Source organism: Varroa jacobsoni, unplaced genomic scaffold (genome assembly GCF_002532875.2).
Source record: "Varroa jacobsoni isolate VJ856 unplaced genomic scaffold, vjacob_1.0 contig05072, whole genome shotgun sequence".
Classification (NCBI taxonomy): Eukaryota; Metazoa; Arthropoda; class Arachnida; order Mesostigmata; family Varroidae; genus Varroa; species Varroa jacobsoni.
Window position 1 is genome coordinate 1 of NW_019215430.1, and position 12,179 is coordinate 12,179.

At 41.3% G+C, this 12,179-nt stretch overlaps 1 protein-coding gene and 1 long non-coding RNA gene across 2 annotated transcripts; both read right to left on the reverse strand.

Moving 5' to 3' along the window:
- Positions 1–164: 164 nt before the first annotated feature.
- On the reverse strand, positions 165–2,502 carry LOC147751765 (uncharacterized). Its single transcript, XR_015315959.1, has 3 exons — positions 2,309–2,502; positions 1,867–2,069; positions 165–800 (listed from the first exon to the last, which is right to left on the reverse strand). It is a non-coding gene; the product is annotated as an uncharacterized LOC147751765 (long non-coding RNA).
- Positions 2,503–2,624: 122 nt separating this feature from the next.
- Positions 2,625–3,922, reverse strand: LOC111273148 (CD63 antigen). Its single transcript, XM_022854828.2, has one exon. It carries the CDS (start codon positions 3,559–3,561, stop codon positions 2,836–2,838), a length of 726 nt encoding a protein of 241 aa, XP_022710563.1. The 5' UTR covers positions 3,562–3,922; the 3' UTR covers positions 2,625–2,835.
- Between the last annotated feature and the right edge of the window lie 8,257 nt (positions 3,923–12,179).

The window sequence follows — 12,179 nt, forward strand, 5'->3', positions numbered from 1 at the left end:
TATATATATTATAATTAATAAAAATAAATATATGTATATATATATAAGTAAACATTCAATAACTAGAGGACGGAGCTCACAAAATACGGTGGTTTTTTTTTTATAAACAAATACACCATGATGTTTGTTTCCAGGTAATTATGCATCAGAAAATAAACAAACTTGAAGGGTATATTTTTAGACCTAGATCGCCTCTAAGTATATTTTCTGGATCGTACGACTTGCCATGAAATAACTCACATTTGTTACGACGCGACAAATGAGGCTAATGCACCTTAATGCCTAAAATAAAACATCTAAATAGCTGTGTGAGTTCACCACTGAGGTTTAAGCATTCTGTCCAAGTCAACGAATTTCTGAAGTGACGCTTCATGGCTTCCCTCAAATTACGCCGTTAGGGTTTGACTCTCTTCAATGGCGCTTTGAAGACAGCACGCGTAGATAAGCCCAAGCACTTCAATCGCTGCGATAACAATTGCGCCTATTCCCCAATAGATGTATTGACCCGTTAGAAGTTTCTCAGTTTCAACCGAACAGCCGCGCTTATGAAATCTACCAGTTTCGGGTTCGCATATATGATCGCCTTCGAGATCACAACATGAGACGAGCTAAGGCAAGTGCATAGGCGGATAGTCCGACGGCAAGTCAGCTCCACAACACCCAAACGTTGTTTGTATATCGTCCCAGGCGCCTGCAATAATGTGGTTATCACGCCTCTGCTTTAGCGTCTCTTTTGCTTTCAATCTAACAAAGGTCTTGAGATTGTCCCCCTTGTAGATTACAATTGAACCCACAGCCACCTGTAAAATAATAACGAAGACGACGGCTAACAGATACGTTCTAATCATACAATTGCTCTTAGTTAAAGCATCGCAACATCCCATGGACGACAATAGACAGACAAAGGCACCTGTTGTCACGAGTGCTGCGTTTATTCCGGAAACGTCATCAAGTATCTGCTTCACCGAACGTTCGTGTTCGACATCAATAAAGCCCAGGGTTACAATGGCGGTTCCACAAAATAGAAAAATGGCATTAAAGACCACCAAAAGTGTTTGAGCAACCTTGCTGCTACAGTGCTGCATCATTGTTCCCGACCCTATTAGTCCTTAAATTAGGTTAAAGCTAATTTCCGTCAACTTTAGCATCCCGCCACGTTTATCAAAGCGCCGTTAGCAAAAACTATTTTCCACAGCATGCAATGCTCGCCGACACTTCGTATACATTTCAATAGATGAAGGATTTGCAGGGTCTGTGGTAAGCTCGGCGATTATCACAGACAAAAACAGCGAAAACAACAAGGTGCTTTAAAGAAATCTTATACGATATCGAAATAATTTTAAGACTATCTTAATTCTGTTATAGGCCTAAAAGCTTTTGTTGTGCAGCTTCGCTTCAATCCCCTTCCAAGAGTCCGGATAAGATGAAAAAAGTATCTGTTGACAAACATACATCAACAAATCTAAGCACGCAAGGACCACTCAACAGTTCGTCACGATTATTTCACTCATACCTTTACAATCTGAGCTATTGTTTTTGCCAAAATTGATAAGTCTTTTTGGTGAAATAAGCGTAGAGGAAAAGCAGTTTGTTGTGAGAACAATGTAAAGTAGATCGATCGACACGCCTCAGCTTGTCCTTCTTCGATAAGTGGTAAACATCACTTATTAAAAGTCCTTGACCGTGAATTTGCTTGCTAAGGGTAAAATTGTAGTATTGAATAACGTTATTCAGGAAACGCAACAGCCTCTACAGATATGACCGAAGGGACTATGTTGGGGAAGGTAAGTTCCGGCTCTAGAATATAAACAAAAAAAAATTCAGTAATAAAAGAGTGAGTATGACTCTTGTCGAATCACTACTTACTCAACAGCTCATGGTCATTGGCGCGAGTTGTATTAATTCTGCATGACACAGGAGGAAACTCAGTATGCAAGAGAAAGGACAACGCGAATATTACTCCTCTGTGATTGGCCCGTTGATCTGTCGAAACCGTTGGTAAATTTTAGTGATTTTTTTCACGATCATTGACGTTCCGTAGATCTGAACTTAAACCATGCATCAGAAATCTGAAAGCCAAATGAGGTATTTTATGTTTCATCAAAATGTATTTTTGTCCTGGGTGCGGTATAGAAGTCACGTTGATCCTATAAAACCACATTTCGACGATTCTCATATGTTTTGGCAAAGTGCACAGAGCATATTATTGGTTTATAGATATGTACTAAAGTATTCCGAACTCGGCGTCCGGTACTGTTGTTAACCGTAGGTTCAGATGAATGGCCTCTGTCGGCATGAAAGTAAGTACCTCTACGTCCGGATTCGAACCTGTCTTCGCACGTGGCCGTAAATCTAGTAGGCGAGCACCATTACGCTTCCGAAGTATACACACGTACTTCACATATTATCTATATATACGTACACATATATGTATAATACATGTAAGCATTGTCTATTGCGCATCTACAGCACTGTTGCTTATAGGGCCGATGCTGATTCCGATCCCAGCCTGATCCTGAGGGTAAAAACCAGTTAAATTGTGAGTTTGATCCTTCAGCTCATTGTCTTCTTATACAATACGTATATATGTAACGAATCTCATTGTCATGTATAATATGCACTTTATTCTGCTAAACGCACGGGTCTCATCGTAAAGAACACACACGAATGGGAACAACTTAATCCATTTCTACGAGATTCACATTTACCTAATACAATCGTCATCACATAATTTCAAAAACAGCCTGCCATTCGCAGGTAAACACGGTTCAACCTTATAACAATCTAGTTATTTCCCTGAACCTAGCCTGGGACCTGTTTAACCGACGTCCGCGGTCAAGATTCGGAAGAATTCGCAATACTTGATGGTTTGTCACTTTTTTCGACGGCAATTTGAAGGCAACACGCATAGACGATCCCCAACACTTCTATAAACGCTATAAGTATTGTGACCGTTCCTAAAAAGAGATACTGCGTCCTGAGGAATTGCTCGATTATATGTTCACAACCTACAAACTGAAATCCTTCCGTTGTGACATAGCATCCTTGGCCCGATTGCAGACCGCAGCACGACGCCGGAAACGGAAGAAATCTAACGGTATAATCCAACGGCGAAATAGCTCCACAACATGAAAAGGCCAGCTGAAGCTCGTCCCAGGCAGTCGCAATAACACGATTATCTTTGATATGGTCCAGCGACTCAAGTGCTTTGCTTTTAACGTATTGCTTGAGGTCGTTCCGCTTGTAGAACGCTACCACACCAATGGCCAGCTGAACAAAGATCAGGAAGATCACACCATATACGTATACTGTGATCAAGGAGGTATTTTCCGCTAGGGCACCACAACATCCTACAGATGATACCAGACAAATAAACCCTCCAGTAGCAAACAGCGCTATGTTTATTCCAGAGAAGCCATCGAGTATCTCTCTAATCGACCGTTCGTATCGGATATCGATCAGACCCACCAGGAGAATGCCTAGACCGCACACCAGGAAAGCAACATTAAAAATTACCAGGAGCATCTTCGCCATTCGTTCGTTACAACGGTGCGCCAACATTTTCGGGTTCTGCTATTCAGGCCTATTATGGGTGATGAATATATACAACTGTACCTCAAGTAGATCTGTCTCTTTCGACGATATCCTTTAGAATAACTAGTGCCAAGATTGCCCTAACTTTCTCGTTGTGTTAGACACGCCGAATACTTGCTAGGACTTGTGCTGAACAGACAAGCAAACTTCTGCAACATTCTGAAGACTGTGCTCCTCAGACTTTTCAGTAGTGGCACTCGGACAACTGTTACTGTCGAAATGAAATTACGGATATGGAGCAGGTATAAAAATATTCCAGACAATTATAATAACAACGATTACGAAAACTGAAAATGGCAATTATTGAAAAACAACAACAAGGTATCTCGAAAATACCAGATAAATGGCTATTAGCATATTACTTAACTACTAACAAAGATAAATTCTGGTCAGCTTTCGCTGAGTAATAGACTGGATGGTGCTAATCTTCATCTCTCGTAATATGCATGAAGAAAAACAAGATGTCTCTCTTTTCGCGAACGAAATGTTTGGACGCATACAGCATGTACAGAAAATATAAGCCGCTCGACGTCCAGGAAACATATATGACACTGTATACCTGGCTAGAAGTAAGACGAACTTACCGGTAGTCATTTCTGAATTTTATTTTACATTTGAAAGAACTCAGCCAAGTTTAATGATTTGTTCCGACTTTACCAAAGCTCTTCCGTAAGTGTTTTGTGTGCTTTAATAGTGGACAGAGTAATGAATTAATAGGATTAGAGCGGACTTCGCATGAGGATCTGAAATCAACTGAGAAATAAGGCCGCTGTGTCTGCTGAAAACCTACAAAAAGTAACTTTTGTGGCATGAAGTACGGAATCTTGAAAGTATGTCGAAAAATCAGGTTCGATCGAAAAACGGTACTCAGTTTATTGAAATATTTATATAGCAGTTCTTAGATGTCCAGTACGGAAATTTGTTAGCGTTTCAGCTTGCGCGAAAGTACAACTAAGGTAGCTCAAGGGCGATTGACGAATTTACGGCAAGCGTTGCAGAAAAGTGGAGAGATTGCCAAACAATACTTAACAACAATAGAAAAATAGCTCTGAAAGCAAGCTTACGAGCGTAGCAATCTCATAACCTTTGATGCTTGTTCAGATTTATCCTAAACAAGACCGAATCGAAAGTTTTTTTTTGTTTCATCGATACTTCTGCGTCCTAAACGAACCCACGGATTCTGCTCAATGAGACCCTAGTAAGCATTCTGTTTGACGCTTTAGCAGTTCAGTGATTGGTTCCTAAACATAATATCTGAGACCCCTTTGTGTAAATATGCGAGTTTACTGTTTTATACAGTCACTTTCCCTTACAGCTGCGTTGACGTGGATAAAATCTGTGAAAAGACTGTATCATACAGGTTATTAGTATTGTATAATCGTAAGCATTGTACTTATATAAAGCATTGCCGAGATGTGAAGTCATAAACGCTATATAATAAGCTCTCGCACTGGTAGGACGTTTGGCGCACATAAGTGCCGTACCAAGCTTATAAACAGTAACAATGACATGTAATGAAGGTCGTTTTAGGCGACTGATGTCAGTAGTGAAGCCATCGTGGCCGAGAACAACCTCTGCCTTGTCCTGAATACCTAACTAAGAAGGTTTTTTCTTTCGAGACCTTGATTAAATTAGTGCCTACGCGATTTCTACTAGAATTAGTGCGAGGGTTAATATTGTTCTTGAACAAATGCTAGTGATGCTAGTGAAGTGTTATATCATTAACAGTGTGTGACTTTTTGGTTTTTCTGCATATTTTTTACACAGTCGCGAGCGAATGTTTAGCTGTTTCTAGATATGTGCTCACGAGAGCATATAACTGGCTCTGACTGATCGAATGCAAAGTAAGGGTCCTATTGTGTAAATGATCTTGATTTCCATCCTTTGTTAAGAATATGGCTTTAAACCGATAAGGCTGGCTTATTTATAAGTATAACTAGGTTATCTCTGCCATCGTTTAGAAACGTCCCTGGCTATAAGAGCTCTATCTGTACAGGGCACTATAACGAAAGTAGTGGTATTATAACATAATTTCAATAATTATGTGTTGAAAGCAACGCGTGTTCTGACACTGCGTAATATGATCAATATATATATATATATATATATATATACACGTTACCTGTTTCAGCTAGCTTAATCCGCAGAACAAAAAAGAATATTTACCTAAGTATTAGCTGCACAATCTCAAATTGAGCACAATTGACCAAATGAGAACTTGTTCTTGTATTCCTGTTTACATTCCTTTTCCCTCTGATTTTTTCTTTCCTATTCAATAAAAGATATTCAATAGGTTTTTGCTACTATAAAGCTGCCCTGCTTAGCAGTGGATTAGGTGAGAATGGTACTAGGGCCCATCGTTTAGGTGTCTTCAGCTGCCATTTGGACGTGTAGGTCCAAAATGGTTTAGGGTGTTTCTCTGTGTCCCTTTCTTCCTTCTACTTCGGGGCACCGGCAGAGCTGTCTACTGTCTATGGTATGGCGTGCGTAAGTACGGAAATGCTGTTTTCAACTGCTGCTAACAGGTGGGAGTGCTTTAAAGGCAGAACACATCGTACGGCCAGCAACAACTGCCGACGCAGCGCTAGTGCCGTCGAACATACATGCACTTATTCGTATTCCTGCACGTACACGCGGATAGGTTGTACGAAGGAGATGGCGAGTGGTACCATTATCTCACCTGTTCGGAAGTGATCTAGTTGAAGTTACTAATAGTTGAGCGAATACCGATCTGAAATTATCGTCGAGTTGCAATACGATGCGCGCGCGACAGTATAAAAGTGATTAAATAAAAGAAACAGTTGCTCTGAGATTAGTTTCTGAAGGAAGCTATGGACTTCGTTTCATTGATACAACACTTTTTGGTTTCATAGTTTTGATGGGACGTTGCAGAATCCACTGGGGTACTGACAAGTGACACGCATAACTATTTTGGCATGCCTCGACTACAGCATATAGAATTACATAGGGACGTAATGTAAAATATGGATATACATCTGAAAAATAGAAGTTTGGTCGCTTATGTTGGCTGGCATTCTTTTTTAGACACCATCTTATCACTTTATGGGTCACTTATGGGTGTACGGTGTGCTGATGCTCATCCTAACACTGACCCGTGGACTCCGCCCAGTTGAGACTCTTCATTCTGTCCCATGTTTTCGCCACACGCACCACAAAGCCGAACTTCGAATGCCGACTTCCAATCTCCGAGCAAGCTGAACTGGGTTCATGCCAAACTATGCAACATCAGTCGAATAGTAAAACCGTGCTAAATACGTGTCTGAGATACGATTCTCTATCCTTCTTCTATAATGTTTTTTGCCATATTTCTACTATTTCCATCTTTGTATTTTCATTTCAGTAAACTCTTGTTCTCGGTTCTTAGCATTTCAGTAGTTATTGGGGGTGATCAGCTGCTATGTGTCGATTATGTGTATGAAATGATCGGTAATACATTTCAGCATTGGCAAGGATTGTCTGTCGACAAGTCGCTCTGCACTACGTAGATATCATTGTCAACTGCCTAGTAGTTTCACAGGGACAATGTGATTAACGTACTTTGTATACAAGTACGGACATCTTTTTTTTAACAATATTTTTTTACGGCTTATCCACTTCATAGAATGTTCGATCTCATATCGATATTTATTCAAAAAAACGTTTGTATCTGCCTGGTTATTGACTTAAAAAATCGGCTCGATGTAGGTGTAGCGGCTTCGGCTGACCTTGCATTTAATAGGTACTCATCAAATAAACTAAGATGTACAGTTCAATTGTTCGATTGTACCTCTATCACTGAAAATAGCGTTAGCTGATTTAAGGCTGTACAGGAACTTACAGGTCAGCTCCCTCTTGTAAAGCCAAAGCCAAAACGTACGAGTACGGGGCTCTTATTTGCAATGAAATTTGCTCTACATAATATAATACATAAGCCTTTAAACGAATTCACGTAAAGTAACGATAAAGCTATATATCAATGCATTGTTCTTTATAGAAGTGCGCTAGAAAAGGTCTAACTGCAGTTTTACAGCGGCCCTTAAATCTTCAACTGAACCTTTTCGTTGCCAAGCATTTGATCAAGAGGTTGGCTTACGGCTGTTATCGATATGATTCCTCTAGCAAAAAATAGTTCGTAAAATGCGCTCTCGGTTGCGGTGCTTAAGTTAACTTCAACTTCTCCGATTTAATCACTGTGTAGGGCATGTCGATGATTGGACCTTTTCATTTTCCTTAGGTCCGAAATTTTTGGACCTAGCTAACTTTTTCGACTTATATAGAAGCCAGTATAGGTTTACTTTTTCCTTCTTCCGTGTGTAAAAATCATTTTTACATGTCACAGCTTATGAAACGGGTGAAACTGTGCGTTTTTTTAGTGCACAACTTGTAGACTTCATCAATAACATCTTGCAATTCACTGTGTCTGTTAAATAATCCATAGAGCATTAGATTTTTAGCATAAACTAAAATTGATTTTATGTTGATGCCAATTGCGAGATTATTATTATGTCATTTTCTATTTCTATTGTAAAATCTGCAATTATCATTATTATTTTGACAATTCAGTAACGTCACCCCGATCAATACCAATAATCCAAAATTGTTGTCGTCTCTGCCGTGTGTGATCTCTGCCGTAATTTAATAGCACATTTATAATAATATAATTACACAATACAGCACATACGTCGTGTGGTTGTCGCCGGCAGAATGACACAACTTGCAACTTTCGTGTTTTCAACTGCTTTCGCGCAGGAGGGAAAATCATGGGGGCTTGGTAAAATTGAATGAAAGAGAAATGAGTGCGTGTCCTGTATTATTATTCTTTGAGGAGATTGTTGTTCTGGATGTGTCCGTGGCGGCCTACGGAAAGCTCAGCGTCTACCCCCCCCCCCCCCCACACACATGTATGGTTGGCTAGCAGGTCCGAATGCGCCATGGGACCTGGACGGCACTGAGCGGAGGAGCCGCTGGCCTGATGCAGTCATCGCTCATGGTTTTGTGTTTCCGGAACGAACCTCCTGCCATCTCCGACACGAACGACTCACTCGTCTCTGTTAGCATCCGCCGGGGGGTCGCATTTCCGTTTGCACTCAACTTATTCCCCCATTAGTGGCAGCTAGTACTTTTGCACACTGCTGCTAGTCTGTCGGGATTCACGTCTGCCAGCTCGCCCCTTGTTTGCTCATCAACCCTCCAACATCGGTGGCAGTGGTCGTTGCAGAAATGTTACACGCGTCACCTTCCTGTAACGTGCCATATCGTACTCTGTGCAGCCTTATGTATGATGTTGACTAATATAACAACAACAACAACGACGGTTGCGTTAGCAGCAGCGGCAGCACTGGTCTGCTAACCCACTAGCGGACGCAGAAGCAACAGCAGAAAGGAAGGTTTTTCTGCTTAACTAACACATAGACGGGCATTTTATTTTTCGCACACACACATGCGCCACAAAACTATGCATGTGTGTCTGAGTCTCTACTGGATGGTATGTTGATATCTGCATCCTCTATTGAGCCGGAAACGTGAGTTGGCTTCACGGCGGGAACGTCGTGCGGTTACTTTGTGCTATCATTTTTCGCTCGTGTGTTTAATCACCGTATAATCATACAAATAGGGTATGGGTGACTACATTCATGGCTGTTTTGCTTAGTTGCAGAAAATAGTCGAAAAGGTGGGCCAAGACATTGGTTCGGAATGACAGCCCGTTTCGGCATAAATATATTTCATCTGAGCGCTAAACCAGATTGTGGTTCTTGAAAATAAAAGTCGGCCATAATTCCTTGATAAAGCTTTCAAAAATCGAATGATTGTTTGTCTCCAACCTGCGACAGAGTATTCGCTGAAAAGGCCTTGTTTCAATAACTGTGTGCCTCACGCTTTACCGATTAAGATTATATAGATATAACTTAGATAGTTTCAAGGCCGTGTTTGTTGTGGGATTGATCTGAGGTTTGAACAGACGCATAGCTAGTTAACTGTATTGAACTAAAACAGAACGTATAAGTTTGCATTGAGAGCGGCTTGCATAATACATTATTCTGAGAAAAAAATGGCTGAATTTCGGCTGGGAATCGAAAGTAGAAAAATTTTCTGATCGGTAGATCGTTGTCGAGATTAATTGACGGTCGACCCAGTCATGTACACGCTGCACCTATCGCAACAGGCCCGGCAAGAATATCTCTACAAAAAGACAACGACGTACTGTTTTTAACAGTAAGTAGATATTACTATATTGGTAATTAGTAATTGAGAACATCCGTCACGCATGGGTTCGATTTATCCAGGTAAGTAAATCAATCCTATAGATATTTCAACGCCGTCAAAGACGATATAGCTGTTCAAGGCCCGGATGCAGTTATAAGTGCAGTCAGATCCTGGACGAGCGTTAGCACTTAACTGCGAATAAACTAATTCTGGTCTTACTCAAAAAACTCAATAGGCCTTGAGTTGTGCCGGCAAAACTTGGAACGCAGCAATGGTCACTTTTGTTTTTCATCAGTCGCTTTCCGCAAACATGTACAGTCTTTCGAAGTCAATGCTTGTAATTCAAGTAGAAATAAACCCACTATCAATCATTGAAATTCCTATGCATTCTAAATTATGCTTCAGTAATTCCACACGGCAGATGATTCTCCAGCACTGCTACGCAGATTAGTAATTTGAAAAACTCGCGTTCTGATACATAGTGTAGGAGAATTATCTAACTCATCCAAAAAGCGCTGTCAATGTTTACCGAGTGCATTATATCCGTCTTATAGGCTTCCATTCCATTTCCATAGGTTCCTAAGTTTAATAGCTGCATAACAATGTCCGCTAGATAGCTTTAGATTGGCAAGCACGTAGATATTCGTTCTATAATGGAGAATATCGAGCATCTGCCAAGATGAGCGCCGTTGTTTATGGAAGTGCTGATCGGGTCGCGACGTAGAAGTGGAAACAAGTGTTACGCAGCAGTTTCCTGATGTTCCTTGAGGGAGAAGCTGGGCCTGCAGGGGAAACAGTCCTGGTAAAGGCCTGCATTCGACGTCCGCATGTTGCCTCAGCCGCCATGCTCTGCGCACTTCCTTTCCTGTTGCGGCAGTCCCCTTGGCTGTAGACTTGCTTGCCTGCAGCAGGAGTCGAAACGGCGGACGTTCTTATCGTGCGAGCACTGGAGCACATCCTGGAACCACCACTGGAAAGGCTTCGTTTACTTGTCGCTGGCAACGATAACTACCCACTGTCTATGACCACAGAAGGCCATGTAGATTACTAAAGCGTGAGCGGAGACGGGAGAGGGGATGCGTAAAAGCTGAGCACTGCGAAGCACCCCCAAACCCACGATAGCAGACAGAAGCTCCTAATGTTAAGGGCCCCGCTGCTGGATCAAGGCTTTCGTGTATCGTACTACGTCAGAAGTCTATCAACGAGAAAGTTTAATATGTAGACATATTAAACTTCGTAGTTGAGGAAGGCATAAAACATATTAAATCAGAGCGAGTTCAATCAATATGAAAAGGCAACGTCCCAGACAACAAACGCACTTGCGTCCGTTTACAGATACACTATACGCGACCAGTTAAAGAATACCTACACATCTGGTATTCATTATGCTGGAGAACTAACATTATGGATATATGAAATCATAGCGAGGCTTTGCGTACTCGATTGTTTGTATGGATGTTATGTGGGGAAAACGTAGCATTAGGATCGGGCCACATTAGCATAAGGGGAAATTAGGCCTGTGTGTGTCCCTGAATCCCATCTAGTGATTGAAATGCGCAAATTCTGAATCATGTTTAATACGGTTAAACAGTTGTGTACGACCAATTGACCGCTGAAACCGCCTAGTTATAGCGTTTGACATTTTTGTTGTTTTAGAGATTCTGTAAAATGATATATATTCATTCAGAAACTGAGAGTATCGAAAGTCATACTTTGCTATTTTACTAGAATTTGAACTTATAATAGGTCTGTAATAAACGTCGAACGATTACTGCTACAGACATAATAGATAACAAACTAGCTTTGTTTTAATTGGCGCGATCCAGGCTATTTTATTTGACATCACTTGTAGGGAATCATTGCTGTGGCTTTAGCAATATAAGACCGTGTGTCAGTCATAACAGATCGCATGTAATACGCGTTGCAGTACATGTTTCTCTCGGAAACCTTAAGAACTACAATTTCAAATTAAAAAAAGAAAAATGTGGTACATGCTGATACAGTTGAAAATTGTCGGTACTGCTCCAAACGTCGCATTATAGACTCAACGCTTTGCGGGACAGAGTCAGTGTGAAAATGCCGTGTTCTTTCCTGAATGTCCCTGCGGCTGAGGGATCGCATTATCGAAAACTAGAGTCAGAATAGTCATCGTCGCCAACGCCGCTACTACGGTATTCGCTTCCTTGTCGTTTGTCTTATGCTCAAGCCGAATAGTTATGTCGAGCTCCTCTCCAGAAAACGGCGCAACGGATACGCCGGCGACATCTGCGGCCGAACGGCCTCGAAGGACGACCAGCGATCGATGGTGGAAGATGAGTTAAAACCCGCTTGCGCCAGTAGCAGTCTGGCATTTAGCGAAATCTACGTAGAATCGCCATAAT